At 52.8% G+C, this 16,726-nt stretch overlaps 3 protein-coding genes across 3 annotated transcripts in view; 1 reads left to right on the top strand and 2 right to left on the bottom strand.

Moving 5' to 3' along the window:
* Positions 1-288: 288 nt before the first annotated feature.
* NEU4 (neuraminidase 4) lies at positions 289-3,786 on the top strand. Its single transcript, XM_079315378.1, has 4 exons — positions 289-566; positions 1,261-1,466; positions 1,849-2,104; positions 2,459-3,786. Exons 2-4 carry the CDS (start codon positions 1,266-1,268, stop codon positions 3,481-3,483), a joined length of 1,482 nt encoding a protein of 493 aa, XP_079171504.1. The 5' UTR covers positions 289-566; positions 1,261-1,265; the 3' UTR covers positions 3,484-3,786.
* Positions 3,787-5,464: 1,678 nt separating this feature from the next.
* On the bottom strand, positions 5,465-8,521 carry TM4SF19 (transmembrane 4 L six family member 19). Its single transcript, XM_079315397.1, has 5 exons — positions 8,427-8,521; positions 7,153-7,336; positions 6,982-7,050; positions 6,074-6,258; positions 5,465-5,657 (listed from the first exon to the last, which is right to left on the bottom strand). The coding sequence occupies exons 2-5, from the start codon at positions 7,327-7,329 to the stop codon at positions 5,471-5,473; spliced, it is 618 nt and encodes a 205-aa protein (XP_079171523.1). The 5' UTR covers positions 7,330-7,336; positions 8,427-8,521; the 3' UTR covers positions 5,465-5,470.
* Positions 8,522-10,703: 2,182 nt separating this feature from the next.
* Positions 10,704-16,726, bottom strand: part of UBXN7 (UBX domain protein 7) — a 28,322-nt gene continuing 22,299 nt past the window's right edge. The window contains exon 11 of the mRNA XM_079314802.1: positions 10,704-15,404. Within this exon, the coding sequence (XP_079170928.1) occupies positions 15,243-15,404 (162 nt within the window). The 3' untranslated portion in view covers positions 10,704-15,242. The remainder of the gene's footprint in view (positions 15,405-16,726) is intronic.

The following is a 16,726-nucleotide window of genomic DNA, read 5'->3' as shown; positions in this document are numbered from 1 at the left end:
CTGGTTGCTTGTGGATTCTGTGGGGCTGGGGATCCTGGAGATGCTGGGGGTCCTGCAAGGGCAGAGGATCCTGGAAAGGGTGGGAGGACTGGGGGTTCACGGAAGGCTGGGGGTTCTGGAGGGCTGGGACGCTCTGGACCACAGCGCCCAGGCTGGGGAGCTCACGGCGGGGTGGGCTGTGGTGATCATGGGCTGGGGTCCCTGGACAGGGAATTCTAGGCTCTCCCAGCCTGCAGGAGGAGGGAAACTGAGGCAGGAGATGCAGTCCCCATGGATCCCCTTGCTTCCCCGCCCGAGGCCCCCCGGGCAGGGGGCTCGGCAGCCGCGGGGCCCCGGGCCCGTCACGGCCCCTTTGTGCCACGGGCACCGCACCAGCGCCGCTGCTGACTCAGCGATTCCGCCCGGGCACCGCCGTGGGAGCCCCGTGACCCACCGGAGGGGGGACCCTGCCAGGGCAGGGGTGGCGGCCAAGCTGAGGCCACAGCTCTGCGGAAAGCCGGCGGCAGCCGGAGTTACTCCGTGTGAGACCGAGGGACAGAGGGGACACTGCAGCTGAGCAGGACCCGGTGAGTGCCTTCCCTTTCTCCGGGGGCTGGGGGATCAGCGGAAGCTCCTGATGAAACCACAGGTCAGAGTGGCTGCTCCACTGAGCCTGGCGTGGGTGCCCGTCTCCTTCTGTGGTGAGAATCTCCAGGGAATTGTAGGGACGTATTAGCTGGGGATAACTGACCTGTCCCTGAAGGAAAGGCATTTGGGAAGAGCTCTCACCCACTGCCACCGGGACAGCCCGGCTGGGGACCCCACTGTCCGTGCTGTGCACCTCAGCTTGCCCCGCAGAGGGGGAGCAAGGGCCAGCTGGCTCCATGGCACTGGAGCACAGAACGCTCCCTGACCCCGTTACCGTGAGCCAGGGCTGCTCCGGAGGTCTCCTGTGGGCTCTGCCCTCCCACTGCCTCCTGGAAGAGAGCATGGAGCTGCAGGTCTCACCCTGCTCTTTGCCTTCATTTCCCAGATAAGCATCTTAAAGATCCGATTCATTTTATTTCATTTTATTTTGGGGTCCCCAGGTCAGCCTCCTCGCTGGTACCCTATGCCCTGACCCACCTTTGAGCTGTGCTGACTTGCCAGCACACACTCACCCCTCTCCACCCCAGCCCCGCCCCTCAGCCCCAAGTTAAGTCCCAAACCCTTCCAAGGACAACCCCATACCCAGCAGCCGATCCCCCACCTTCATCAGCCCACCTCATCCTCCTGCTGCAGCTGCCATGGGCTCCCGGCACTTCCCGGCCCGGACCGTGCTCTTTGAGAAGGAATCCAACGGTGTCACGTACCGTGTGCCCGCCCTGCTCTACCTGCCCTGCGTGGCCAAGCTGCTGGCGTTCGCCGAGGAGCGCCTCAGCGCCGACGATGCACACGCCAACCTGCTGGTGCTGCGCCGCGGCACCATCTACGGCAGCTACGTGGAGGTGGGACAGGGGCAGGGGACAGGCTGGGGGCACGCTGGGGGCTGGGGGCACACTGGGGGCTGGGGGCACGCTGGGGGCTGGGGGCACACTGGGGGCTGGGGACAGACTGGGGGCTGGGGGCAGCCTGGGGGCTGGGGGCACACTGGCCTCTTTGCTTGGGTGTGCCAGAGCCAAGCTCCTGGACACAGCCACATGGGGAGGAGAGGCTTTTGTTTTGGTTGGAAGGGACCATCTCCCACCTTCTGCTATCCCAGGTGTCTCCAAGCCCTGTCCATCCCAGCCAGAACACTTCAGGGATGGGGCAGCCACAGCTGCTCTGGGCAAAAACAGTGGGATGGTCCTTACTCCTCTCTGTCCTGTCCTGCTCCTCCTCCCTGGGCAGTGGGAAGACATGCGTGTGCTGGAGACGGCAACGCTGCAGCACCACCGGTCCATGAACCCCTGCCCCCTCTACGATGAGTTCACAGGCACCCTCTTCCTCTTCTTCATCACGGTGCTGGGCAGGACACCCGAAGCCTACCAGATTGTCACTGGCCAAAACGTCACCCGCCTCTGCTGTGTCACCAGTGCTGACCAGGGCCTGAGCTGGAGCACAGCCACAGACCTGACACAGCAGGTCATTGGTGCGACCATCAAAGGTACCCAGTTGTAGGGGGTGAGGAGAGGGGAGAGCAGCCAGCAAGGGGGTGGTCCTGGGTTTTGGCCTCCTGGAGCCACCAGTAGCATCGCTGGGGGTGACTTCGACATAGGAATCCTACAAGCTTCCAATGAGGTGGAAGAGGATTTCAAGCAGAAGGGAGAAAGGATGAAGGGAGTATCTATATCAGTTACTGGGGGTGGGGAAAAGATTAAGAGATCCCATAGCAATGGGTCATGTGTGAGGACAACTAGGCAGCACTGGGCTCTGTTGCCCTCCCGTGGGGACCCTCCCCATGGGGCATGGCAGGACAGCATGGTGGCCACTCTTCACCCCGTCCCGCCTCGCTCCCCAGACTGGGCGACGTTCGCGCTGGGCCCCGGGCACGGGATCCAGCTGCGCTCGGGCCGGCTGCTGGTGCCCGCCTACAGCTACCACATCGACTGCAAGGAGTGCTTCGGGCAGCTCTGCAAGACCACCCCGCACTCCTTCGCCTTCTACAGCGACGACCACGGCCGCGGCTGGCGCTTCGGGGAGTTCATCCCCAACCTGCAGACGGGCGAGTGCCAGCTGGTCTCGGTGGATGAGGAGGACGGGTCCAACGTGCTCTACTGCAACGCCCGCAGCCCCCTGGGCTTCAGGGTCCAGGCGCTCAGCACGGATGACGGGGCCGTGTTCCACGGGGGGCAGCTGGTGCAGCGGCTGGTGGAGCCCCCCCACGGCTGTCACGGCAGCGTCATCGGCTTCCCCGCCCCGCTGGTGTATGTCCCCAGCGCCTCCCGGGACACCGGGACACCCCTGCGGGGCTCGGCTCGCCCGCTGCCCCCCGGGGCGCTCCGGGGGCTCAGGCACCTGCCCACCCGACAGGCAGGAGGTGCAGGGCTGCCCACTGCCAACCACCACGAGCCAGATAAACCCAGTGAGGACTCTGCTACCCCAGGGCGTCACAGTGATGCCCGCAGTGTCGCCTTGGTCCAGGGGCACTCTGCAGCAGCCCCCAGCCCCACTCCTTTCTTCCAAGCACCAACATGGATCCTCTACTCGCACCCCACCAGCTCCATGTCGCGGGTCAACATGGGGGTTCACCTGAGCACCTTCCCCAGGGACGCAGAGAGCTGGACAGAGCCCTGGGTCATCTACGAGGGCCCGAGCGCTTACTCGGACCTGGCGTACCTGGAGCTGCCCCTCAGGGAGGCGCCGGTGGCCGGGGGCACGGCCATCGCCTTCGCCTGCCTCTACGAGAACGGCACCCGCTCCCCCTACGAGCAGATCTCCTTCAGCATGTTCACGCTGCACGACGTGCTGCAGAACATCCCCCTGACAGCCACCGCTCCCCCGCACCGCGCCAGGAGGAGGAGGAGGAGCTGCCTCGTGTCCTGAGCCCACCCAGGTCAGCTCCTCACACACCCAGTGCTGCATCCCAGAGCATCGACCCATCCAGCATGGCCACAGGTGTGTCACTGTCCCCACAATGGGGTTTCTCTCCTTTTTATTGCTGTTTTGAAATTCTGGTTTGGTTCAGGCTCCTCTCCAGGCAACAGCCACCTCTGCAAACAGATACTGGGGGCAGCAGCAGCAGTGCAGGGGGGAGGCAGCCAGGGGTTCCCTGTGCTGGCTCAGGGGGATCTGGTGCTCCAGCTGTGCCTCACCTGGTACACCCTGCTCTGAGGGCTTTCCTCCCCTTGGTATAAATTGTTATGCTATACAAATATGTCAAATGTCAAGTCATTTCTTTTTCATGAAAAGGCTTTTTCTCAATGGTGTCTCTGAAGTCACTGGTGGGGTTTAGGCTGGGGTACAGTTCACTCCTTCATCATAGCTGGGATGGGGCTGGGTTTTATATTTGGGCTGATGATAAAGAAGTGTTCATGTTGCATAACTGGTCTGTTTGGGCTTTTAGTTCTCTCTCTTCGTTATTTTTCTTTTCATTACAATTTATTATTATTATTTCAATTATTAAAGTGTTTTTATGTCAACCCAGGATGTGTCTCACTTTCACCCCTCCGATTCTCTCCCCCTCCCACGGGATGGGGGTGAGTGGCTGAGTGGTGCTCAGGTGCCAACTGGAGTTCAACCACCCCAATGACCCACTTAATGTTTTGTTAGGTCTGGAATTTGTTTTTTTAATGTGCCATAGCCATCACTGCTCTCCTGTGACCCTTGTCAGAACTCCCAGCACAGGCAGGCTGAGGTTGAGCACAGGAGTGGGCTCCTGCTCCTGGGGATGAGCAGCATCCTGACACTGTTGTGTGGGTGAACTCTGGGGGCTGCATCTCAATTCCAGCTCTGCCTCCCCAGCATGATTCCATCTGAGTGCCCCAGCTCAGCTCCCTGGGTGTCCTTCACCTGTCCTGCCCTGTGCAGGTGACAAACACCAGCTCAACTGCCCTAAAGATGAACTGATTAGCAAAAGTGTCCAGCTCTCAGCCTGTGACATCACCACGTCTCATTTTCCACTGGGGTGGGTGGAAGCTGACAAGTGACAGAAAACATGGAGATCAGAAATTTTCAATTCCCTTGAAGCTGCAAAATAGAACATAAAGACTAACTAGCAAGTGAGATAAAAGGGTATAAAAGTAGGCACACAGGATGCTAAACACAGCTGGAACCACTGGAGCTAATGAGGAACATTTTGTGGCAAAGTTGTGTAACAAGAAACAGCAGCTCGTGCCCTGAGAAAGGTTCCAGGCAAGGTCCCAGTACTGGGGCACTCAGTGAGTACAGCCAACAGACATCCCCATAGACAACAGGACCAGAAAGGACTTCCAGGAAGGAGTGTGAATGTAAATTGGTTCTAGGAAAAGTGATATTTCTGTATTCTTTAGGTAGCCCCTTGTAATCAATGTGATTGTGATGGAACAAACACCCTGTTGTGCAGTTTCACAGCACACATTCAATTAGAGGAGGTACCCTGTGTGTGTCCAGCTCTGTGATAAAGAATGCCTGCTTTCTAATGCTTCAGACTGTGCTAAGGTACAACATTGGTTCTGTGCCTCATTTCAGTAGCACAAGGAGTGGCTGAGGCAGCTGCTGGGGTGCTGGAAGCCAGGTGCTCACCTCCATCCTTACTGGGCCAGTTTCCAACCCCAAATCACCACCAAGCCCAAGGGAAGGGACATGGCCTGAGCCAGGGCATCTGCACAGGAGCAGCCCTTGGCACATCAGCCCTTGGCACATCAGCCCCACGAGCTGCTTCAACCCCTGGGGTGTCCATCCCCCCAGGGCTCTGTCCATCTCTCACAGGGCTCTTGCACCAGGCTGGTGTCACAGCTCCTGCTGTGCCCCCTCTGTGGCATGTGCCAGCAGCCAAGTGACACCTGGGGTGACACCTCCTCCGAGCAGCAGCCTCCTGGCACCACCACGGGCCCTACGTGCCCTCACAGAAGCCACAGAGGCAGCCAAGGCAGCCATTGAGGATCTGGAGCAGGGCCAGCAGCATCTCAGCCAGGCTGAGCAGCAGCAGCAGGGAGAACAGCACCACGTGCCAGCTCACGATGCCCTCGGGCTCCAGGCAGATGCTCCAGGTCCTCTGATTGTACAGGTAGCTGTCAGCCCTGTGTGACAGGAAGGAGAGAAGCTGCAGCAGGTCCACAATCTCATCACCTCCCTCCCAGAGAAGAATTTCTTCCCATATCCACCATAAATGAAGAATTTCTTCCCATATCCACCATAAATGCACTCTCTGCCCGTGGGAAGCCATTCCTCTTTGTCCTGTCACTCCATGCCCTTTCCCACATTTTCTCTTCAGCTCTCTTGGAGCTCCTTTATGTGCTGCAGTATCCCCCAAACATCCCATCCTTCATCCAGAGGATGAGCAGGGTGATGAGGATGGAAAGCACTATATAGAAACCCATGGAAGGTGAGCATTCCTTGAGCTATCAGGATCTTGCATCCACCACCACCCCACCACCTTAATTAATCCACATAATTAGCAACAAATTGATGAGGCAGTGATGACCCAGCCCCTCACCTGGCATGAGGCTCCTGGTCAGGGGCATCCAGGAAGGGGTATCCCCAGAGGGCTCTGTGCCTGAGGCCGAGCTCGGTGGTGTTGTAGAAGCAGAGGGGGCCGTTGGCCAGTCCCACCCCAGAGAGCACAAAGCAGGCAGCAGCACCCAGCAGAGCCAGCTTGGACAGCACCACGGAGATGAACGCCTGCAGGGAGCACCCGGGGTCAGGGGGACCCGAATCACAGCTGCAGGCTGGCAGCAGAGTTTGGGAGGGGGAAACTCCCAGCAGGGAGTGCAGAGAGGCAGTGGCCTGCAGAGCCCACCCAGCACTCACTGGAGCCTTGCCCTACCTTCCCTGCCGTGGGTTTGTAAGGAGAGTGCAGAAGGCAATTCTCCTCAATGGATTACAAATGCACTGATTGCTGAGGAGTGCAGACAGCCTTGCCTGCCCAGTGAGGGTGGGGGTTATAAAAGAGTGAGCCAGGCAGCAAGTTGTAGATGCAGTTGGAGACCCAGAGTCTGCTGGCTGTGCTGTGAGGAGGAAGAGTCATGCAGTCCTGCAAGGGATAAGGTTAGAAGATGCTGTGAGGGTCAGACAGGGTCAGGCAGTCATGCAGAAGGAAGAAGGAAACTCACGGAGAGGAGAGAAAAAAAGAGTCAGAGTTGTGTGAAGCAGCTAATGAGGAAAGGAGTTAGAGCTGTGTGGAGCTGCCTGTGAGGAAAGGAGTCCACTGAGAGAAGGCATGAGAAGTTTCTAATGAAAGAGTGGTGTTGGTGCCAGTTGTGTCCTTATTGATACAGTCACTACACCCTGCCATGGCCCGTGGGAGGGCCATTGGAGAGCAGGGAGAGGGGATCCTACAGGGCCATGCAGGAGGGACAGGGCCACATCCCCCCAGTGTTTATCCGGGGTCCCAGCCCTGCTTACGTTGTGGCGGGTGCCGCAGCCATTGCACTGCCACCCCAGTGCTGTGATGTGGGTCGCTGCCAGCAGCACCTGCAGGGACAGAAGCAGAGCTGGGGGACACAGGGGAGCCAGCTGCATCCCTCAGTGCCTGCCCCAGCCCTGCAGGAAGGACAGGGATCCCCCAGTACTCACAGCAACGCCGCCGCCCCAGACGCCGGGCACAGCCTTGGCCTGGCTGCTGATGTGCCCCTCCAGCAGGTACTTGGATTTGCCAGCAGGGAAGAGCAGGAGGATGCTGGCTGCCATGGAGAGAGTGCCCAGCACCAGCAGGCACGGCCCCACGATCCGGCTGCACTTCCCCACACACATGGCTGTCCTGGGGGGAGAGCAGGAGAGGAAGGGCTGCACCTGGCCATGGGGAGAGCAGGAGAGGAAGGGCTGCACCTGGCCATGGGGAGGGACAGGAGAGGAAGGGCTGCACCTGGCCATGGGGAGGGAGAGGAAGGGCTGCAGCTGGCCATGGGGAGAGAAGGAGAGGAAGGGCTGCACCTGGCCATGGGGAGGGACAGGAGAGGAAGAGCTGCACCTGGCCATGGGGAGGGAGAGGAGAGGAAGGGCTGCACCTGGCCATGGGGAGGGAGAGGAAGGGCTGCACCTGGCCATGGGGGTGACAGGAGAGGAAGGGCTGCACCTGGCCCCTCAGCACCCCAAGGCTTCCCCAGCCCATCTCAGCTGTGGGTGGAAGAGAGTTGCTGGGTTGTGCTTTTGGCTGTCACTGCCCCTACTCGAGGGCAGTTTCCAGTGGGATTTCTAACACTCCTTTGCCTTTATGATCCCTTCCGACCAAAAGCAGTTCTATGAAAATGGCTGCAGGGAGCCAACCACCCACCACAGCTCAGTTTGGCTTTTACAACAGGCAGGAGGGAAAAACCTTTGTCAGGAAAGAGGCAAAATCCTCCACAAGGGCTTGTGAAAGCACATCAGTCTCCAATCAAATCCAACAGCAATTCCATCCCTTCATGCACTAGTCCTACCATAGGTCTGAGTATGCTGAAACCAATTATATTTAATTAAGAAAGCATTATTACCCATCCTCCAGTGTGGTCCTCCCACAGCCACGAGTACCCTTTGCTGAGTCCCACCTCCCCCTGGAACAGCTCCTGCTCCTCTGAGCTCCAGCTTTTCTGCACATCACCCCTCAACCTCTCCAAGGTCTCCCCTCCACTGCTGCCCTCTCCCTGGGGAGGGCAGGAGCTCTCTTTCCCCCAGGAAGCTCCCATGGTGTGCTGTGCCCTCCAAACATCTCCTGAGCAAGCAGCTCCTCAGCCAGACCCTGTGCAGGGGAGGCAGAGCCAAAGTGCAGGTGCTCCTGTGTCCATCAGCAGGACTCCCTTCTGCCAGCCACCTCCCTGGCCAGAATCAGATTCCAGCAAAGCCCAGGAACCCCTCCCCACCTCCCAGCCTACCTGGAGTGGTGCCTGAGCAGCAGCAGTGTCCCCTGGGATGAGCCCTGTCCTGGAGGCAGCACCCATGGGTGACTATTTATGCCACCTCAGCCTGTGCTCCCCTCCCCTCCTTCCCCCAGGGCCACCCACCAGATCATCCCCTCTGCGTGCCCATCCCAGGGCAGGATGAGTTGCAGGATGAGCCAGCACTGGGGCTGTGCTTCTGCCTTGCTCTTCCCCATTTCAGAATTCACAGCAGAGTTCACCAAAACAGGCACAGCCTCAGATTTTAAGGCTCCTACCACATCTGCACTAAATGCCTCAACCAGTGCCTGAGCAGTGAGCACTGCTGCTCCTGGGACAACCTGGGGTGAATATGTGAGGATAATTTCCTCTCTAATACTTCAATAAAAACTTCAGAATAAACATTCCCGTGTGCCAGCTGGCTCCTACCTCCCACCCTTTGCTTCCTGGCTGGTGTCTTGGCTTTTCCTCAGGTGTTGAGTGTGTATCTCATGCCTTGGTAATTTAATTGAGAGAGGAAGGTAATTTCTGGGTATATTAATTATTACAAGTCATCAGATATCAGCATCTGAGAACAGGAGAACATGAATGACCTTTGTGTCCAAGAATAGGAGTCAGGGAAACTGGAGCAGCAAAAATGGGGCAGTTTTGTTGGCAGAGGAGCTGCAGGTGGCACAAGCAAAGAGAAGAATGGCTCATGGGCTGGCAATGAAGAGTTCTTTGCTCAGCCTTCTCAAAGGAGAGCTCTGAGAGCCCTCAAGAGCCACATGGGAAAAGATGAATGGGTGAGGTTGAGTTACAGCAGGCAATTCCATTCCTCTAAAATAAACTGAGGAGCAGATTATCTGACAGTCCCTCTGAAAGGAAAATCAGAGCTGGCAGCAGGAGAGGAATTCCCATTTGAGTCACAGAACAGTCCGGGGTGGAAGGGACCCAGCAGGAGCCAGTGGCCCTTGCAGGTTGAACCTGACACCTTGGCATCATTAGCACCATGCTCAAGCACCTGCGTTATTAAAGGATGAAATACCCTGAGATTGAGACAAATCAGTCTCTGAAATGAAGACAGATGCAGGATAAGCAGAGTCCAAGTTCTCCTTCCTCTCTTTTTTTCACTTGAAAAGAGGAAAACCCGATTTTCACTCAGCTGGAAGAAAATGTTTTGCAACCTCACCCTGTGCCTTTCCCACGTCACAGCAATCTGAGGTTCCCACCACACACATGACCTGCTCCATCATCTCCCACAGAAAACCCCACGCCAGGAAGTGTGAAGCAGCTGGGTGACACTCTCTTTCCTGGGTTGCTGATCTTTTCCTTATAAGAATAATCATAATAGGAGGCTAATTTTAGCCCTGCACATGAGGAGCTGTGTGCTTGCCTTTCTCACACCAGAGTTCATCTGTGAAAGTGTCAGCACAGCAATTATGGGCAAAGAGCTTGCTGCCAAGTCACCCAGTCCTGCTGCAGCCAAACGTGGTCTCAATACAATTCCAGCTTGGCAAGATCATCCTGCTGGTTCCTGACTGAGAAAACACCAAATATTGTTGGACAATATTTGCTTTAGGGCTTAAAAATGCCACCTGAATTTAGAGTTCAGAGAAACCAACCCCGTGAAAATTTGGAAGTTTACAGAAAGGAAAAAGAAGTAAATTAAACCCAAGAGGTATTTTGAGTTTCAGGTATCTCTGTAGTTCCTTGACCTGCAGACTGATGTAAAAGGATTCCTGACTCAGTTGGAACTGGAATTATTTTCCTAGGCTGCATGAAGAGTTCAGGGTTTTCAAGCTTCAAGACACTGTTTTAGTGGAGACCCACCTACAGTCAGGAACATGAGGATGACCCAAAATTGATTTTTTAATTTCTGTTTCTCCACTGTACCTGCCAAATCCTGGTCCAGAAGGGCCCCTTCTCCTCAGGAATATCCCAAGGAGCCCAAACACAACTGCAGAAGTCAGAGGAGCACACTGACAGCTCAGAATAGAAATTCACAATTCCTCTGTCTTTCATTGGGAAGGATGGAAAATCCTAGCCCTGCCTGTTTTCATTGGTTTTCATACAGGTATTGTTCCTGTCAAGGTCCTGTAAGTTTCTCTCAGTTCAAGATTTTGTATTTTCTACAAGAGCCTGAAGCTTTCCTGGCAGTGCTGTCATCAACAGTTCCTTATCCTTCCACCCCAGTATCCTTAAGGAAAAACTCAGGAATTCCCCATGGACAGACTTCCATTGGAACTCCAACAAATTAACCCCAATCCCAAAAAAACAAGAGCTGGAGAAAGCTACTGAAAACAGTTTGTTTTATTTCCAGGATCAAATATTACAATAGGACATTTACATATATTTATAAAAAATGCAGCAGTTGTGTATATAGATCAGAGGTTTCCTTGAGTTTGGTCCCTCCCACACAGCACAGTGAGCTGAAAACTTCCAAATTAATCCTCTCCCTCCTCCCACGTGAAGTTGCCATTTTTGAAGAAAGTGACCATTGTGAAAAGCTGTCCCTTAGAAACTGGATGTTCCCAGTTCCAGGGAACAGCCTCATTTTTAAAAAGTCATCTGTCCTAGAGTCTGGTGTCTCTGAGTTGAGTTTTACCCAGATGTTCTTCATATAAACCTGGTCTATAGTTTCAGTCCCACCCCTTCAGTCTGGGCACCATTTCACAAGCAGCTACAAAGTGACTTTTCTCTGCACTGCAGACACTCCCAGGGATCAGACAGGACCAAATCCCCAATTTCTGTCCTCACTCAGGAGGTGCCCATGGAACACTGGATAACCCAAGGCAGGGTGAGGCACTGCTGGGAGGTGCCTGAATCCCTGTGTGTAAATACTTATGGCTCTGTTGGTTGGGAGTGCACAGACCCCAAACATCCCATGGACAAGAGGAGGCAGGAATCAAAGTCATCACAGAAAGGGCACCCAGGAACCTCACCAGCTCCAAATCCTCACAGGCCTGGGGGTACAACATCAGCTTGTTTTGTCTTTGAAACAGCAGCTGTTCCATTTACAGAAAATCACTTGTGAAAATAAATAAATAGGAAGGGTGAGGGAGAGCAGAGGCTGGATTTGAGCCCATGGGAACAGCCAGACAAGGCACAGCCAGTCCTTAAGGACAGTGGCTTTGCACTTCACCCACCTGGAGCACATCTCTGCCACCCCTCCTCCTCCTGGAACACCAGACCAACTGTTCATCAACTTCACTAAACAGGGATTAAACCAGAACAAAGCAGTGACATTTAATACAAACTAAAAGGGAATAAAAATGAAGTGATGAGGCCCCGAAATGACACAGATATTCCCATTCACATGGACATTCCTACACAGGTCCCTATGTTCATATTTCATTTTTATGTGGTTTACCAGAAACCCCACCATGTTTCAAGCATCTCTGCAGTGTTTGCTACCTGGCAAACAGCCCTGCCCTAAAAAGAAAACTGGTTTTAATTTAGCCCTTGTTCCTTGAGTCCCAGTGAAGCAGCTCAGTGCTCTGACAGGAACAGGAATTTGAGAGCCTTCAGCAGAAAGGTTGAGTTACTAAAACCTGCCCCAAACAGCTTCTGCCAAGGTACAAAGCACAGCAGCAGGGCAAGGTGAGTGTACACATCAGCTCTGAAGGACATGGACCTTGTGGAACACAAGCTGGACAAAGGAGAGGTGTCACTTCCCCCTAACAGTGAGAGAAGGTCAGGGAGCTCTGGGAAGAGCTGATGGAAAATTCCTGTTTAGATGTACTTAGGAATAATGGTACATCTGGGTGCCTTTTGCAGACAACTGCATTTTACAAGGCTACCTGCAAATCCTGGACATTCCTCTAACATCAGTGGTATTATCTGACCTGATCTACCAGGAAAAGCAACACACTGCAGTCCATGAATTGTCAGAAATCATAAAAATCACAGACCTTAGTTCAAAGCCTAAAGAAAATAGCACAGGTGTGGCCAGAAATGTGTGGCCCAGGCTCTACCTGCCCTTTTTGGGTCAGTGGGGAATGCTGTGAGGTTGAGGCTGGTCAATCATGACTTAAGAGCATGTAGCATCAGAAAGATCCAAAATCCTTCTGTAGGCCTCTGAAGTGGGACATGGATGTGTCAGCTGCACCTGGCAGGGAGAGCCAGAGCTTGTTTCACCTTCTGTTCCAGGATCCTGGCTGTCACTGGGACTACTGCACATCCCATCCCATCCCAAAACCAAACTGTGTTAGATGAAGAGCACAGGCAAAAAGGGAACATCACCAGCAGCAAGAGCTCCAGCTTCAAACACAACAGCCCTGAGCAGCTCTGCACTCAAAATCCTGCACTGCCCACATGCCCTGCTGCTCCCTCAGCACCACATGCAGACCCTGAGCAAGTGACACCCCCAGGAAGCCACAAACCACAGCTTTTGAAGGATTGGTTTCCTTTGTCTTTCACAGTTCAGCATCCTATTTCCCAATCAAATTTAACACATTTTTTCCAGCCAAGGCAATTTGAGCTTCAGATTTCCCATCCAGAAGTGACTGTTTAAATGTCTTTAAATATTGCCTAACCCATCACCTTCACTGCCATGAGCTGTCCCAGGCAGGACTTGATTTGTGTTCTCAACCACATTCCTCAGGCCAGCAAAACACATTTTTCCAAGGGGATGAAGAGCTGCAGAGGTTGTATCCTGGCTGGTGCAGTTTCTCATCAGCTTTCAGCCCCCACAGCACAGCTGATGTGTGGTTTGTTTGGGTTGGGAAGCAGAGAGAGAGAGGAATGAACAAAGAGCCACATGCAGGGATACATATTCCTTAATTTTTTTTTCTCTGTTTCTTGCTCTCAAAGCAAAGCAAAAGAAAAATGATAGGAAAAAAAAAACAAACCACAGTGTGACACAAAAAGAAAAAAACCCAACCCAGAATCACAGTTTCCTGGAACAGAACTAACTCCTAGAAACCATGAGAAAATGCCATTTTCAGTGTAAATATTCAACTTCCCTATGTTCTTTGCTGGTGCCATCTCCAGGTGCAGCCCAGCCCCACAAACAGGAGCAGGCCCAGCAGGGAAGGTGCCAATAAACCACACCTGGGATCTGTTATTCCAACCAGACAGCTGGAGCTGCTCCAGGAAGTTTCAGGTCCATGTGGAAACACGAGTTAGGGATCTGGATATGCAGGAATTAAAGGGTCCTTCAGTCTGGAGGTGCCAAACACAAGATCCCCCTTCACCTCCCCATGCTGGGAGCAGCCTCCACACCTGGGGGACTTTACAAACCACAGATGACATCTGGTGTCACATCAACCACTGATCAGGAAACTGAGATGAGACTCTGCTTTCCTGACACTCCATCCTGCAGCAGGAAGGGAAATCAATTTATACAATTGCATGATTACATGTCAAACCTCAATTAGGAGCAGGAGACAGCTGTGAGCTGAAGTTTTCATGGGGAATGTCAGACATTTTCTCTGATTTCTTGCATTTAAAGGTTCCAAAGTACAGATGCTAGCATGAAATCAAAAGCAAAATGTCTTGAAAAATTGGAATATGTAAATTTCTGCCTACTAAATCATCTGAGAGTGGCAGAAAAAGTCAGCAGTTATGCCAGGTCCCATGTGCCTTTCTCCTCAGTGACTGAAGACCACATTAAACTGAGTTTTTAGTGTAAATACACCAATCTACACTGTGCTGAGGGCTGTGCCAGTTAACTCCTGTCCCACTGGAACAGCTGCTGAAACACCAAGTGACCATGTCTAGAGAAGACACTGGAGGAAAACCAGGGCACTGACTTGTGGTGAAGCCTCCAGAGCTGAAAGGAAAGCCTGACCAAGGACCAGCTTTCCATGCAGCCCTCCAAATTTAGAGGTGACAGTAGATGAACACAGAACAAAAATTCAATCCACCAGGTGTTTTATGAAGCATCAATTGATGCTCAGTGCTGTCAGTGAAAACATTCACTCCTAGAAAAACCAACCACTGTGCCAAGGACAAAAGCCAGCTGACTGTCAGGTCTCTGTGGCAGGTGTGTTCAGAGAATCCAAAACCTTTACAGTACCCTTGTCATTTGCAAAGTCCTGAGAGCAAGTAAGGAGACACTTTGAGGATGCTGGGAAGAGAACATGGATAACCCACCCACTCCCATGAAGGAGCTGGCTCTGCTCCAGCATTGAACTGACAGCTTTCCCTCTGGGCCAAGCAGTCAATCCCATATGGAGCACAGATGGATTTCTGGGGACTGGCTGGATTTTTTTTACTATGTCCACTGGCAATTTAAAGCAGGAGGTAAACATGCAGGCAATCTAGAAACCTTTGAATTAAGTAGGGTAGAGAATTTTACCATGGCTCAACCCAACTCCTTTCCAAACCAGGGTGTTGGGTAAGAGAAGGCTGGAAGGTTAATGGAGACCTTTTGTGCAGGGAATCCAATCAAAGGAAAGACTGTCCTGAAGGTTATGCTCTCTCCTTACAGAGAGATGCCTCCATGCCTTATCACACACTCCTCTCAAAAATAAATTAAACAGAACAGATTTAAGAATAGCAGCGAGAAGGGTTTGTGTATTATGGCCACTGCAAGCTCCAGCATGCTGGATACACAGATCACTGTTTTACTTTATTCCAGGAAAGCAGAGGAAAGATGTTCTTCCCAATGCTCTCTGCAGCTGAGGAAGAAAATAAAACTGAGCACTCTCATTTGGTCACTAGAGTGGGAGAAGGGAGGGAGGGAGAGGAGGAGGAGGAGGGGAAGGAAGGGCCAGCCAGCTGCCTGATCCAGCACTGCAATCCCATGACCCTTAACTGCATATTTAACCACTCTTGTCCCAGGCAAAGAGGAGAGGGAGGAAGGCTGGGAGAGCTCAGGCCACGGTGCTAATTCCTTTCCTGCACAAAGACAGTCTCTTGAGGACACAGGCCTGCCTCCTGTAACGTGATCTCATAGTCCAGGTGTGAGAGTTTCCTCCGGGGGAAGTTGGTGAGCAGCTCAAAGCGCTCGTTGGGGTATCCTTTGGACTGCACGTGCTTCACAAGAGCCTGGGGACAACAAAGGCAAAGCACTGTCACAATTCACAATGCAAAAAATCATGGACAGGAATAGAGGAAAAACAGTGCCAGGGAATTCACAATGTAAAAAAATCATGGAGACAAAGGAAGGTAAACAAGTGTGAGGGAATTCGGAATGTAAAAAAAAATCCTGTTTTCCTTTAAAAAGGAAGTTTGTCATCACAGACAAAGAAAATTTAGAAATTTTGCATAGACTACAGAGCCTCTTTAACACTTAATTGGGCCCACACATGGTATGATTAATCACAAAAACTAATTACCAGTACTCCCTTAAATAAATGATTCTTTACATACAAGGTAAACTGTACATAAAACTATAGATAATAGTGCATTAATGCAAGAGAACTGAATTCTACACCACACATTCAAGCCACAGTGAAACAGAATCTGGGGAAAAGAAACTTAAAATATCCCAAAAGAGAAGCCCCCTCATTTGTTCATCAGATATTGCCCTTACCCTAAAGTTAAAAGCCACCAAAGAAGCATTTTGATGAGGTAGCACTGACCAAAATAAATGCAGAAATTTTATTCATTTTCTTGCCTTCAAGAAGAAGGAAATTTTGGGGTCGTTTGATTTTGGATTTGTAAAAGATCTTTTTAATTCACTGGCTTCTCTGCCTACAGAGCAACTGTGTCAGGATACAGAGCACTGGGATGAGGGGCTCACATCCCAAGGAACAGGCATGTCAGGAAGAGCCCATGTCTGTGCTGTGGTGACAGATTTCCAAAGCTCACCAGGAAACCTAAAGCTGGGAACCTAAAGCACAAACAGAGAGGGGCAGAGAAGTGGGGACTGGCAGAGGAAAAGAGGACAGAGCAACAGAGCAAGATGTTGGCAGGAGTTGTAGCTTTTATAAAAGAGGAAGACAAGATAATTTGTAAGTAATAAAACAAAATGTGAAAAAATCAGGGGGTCTTATCAATATTGCTCACATTGTTTTGGTGGGCACCTCATGCCAGTAAATCACAGCTGCCCACAGCACTCTTCTGGCACAGCTGCCCAGGGAAGCTCTGGCTCCTCTGGCAGTGTCCAGGACAGGCTGGAGAGGGCTTGGAGCAACCTGGGCTAGTGGGAGGTGTCCCTGCCATGGCAGGGGTGGGATGGGATGGGCTTTAAGGTGCCTTTCACTCTGTGACTGTGTGATGCAGGGGACTGAGGAACCAACCTCCAGCCTAACTCAGCTTGGGAGGGCTCTGGACAAGCTCAGCTTTGCAGCTGATCTCCAGGGATTCTCTTCAAACCTTTTCCAAGGTTTGGTGGGTGCAGAACAGCCAGGCAAGCACCAGCATGG

This window comes from Erithacus rubecula (genome assembly GCF_903797595.1).
Source record: "Erithacus rubecula genome assembly, chromosome: 11".
NCBI lineage: Eukaryota > Metazoa > Chordata > Aves > Passeriformes > Muscicapidae > Erithacus > Erithacus rubecula.
The sequence above is the reverse complement of the archived record's forward strand: the minus strand, read 5'-3'. Positions and strand labels throughout refer to the sequence as shown.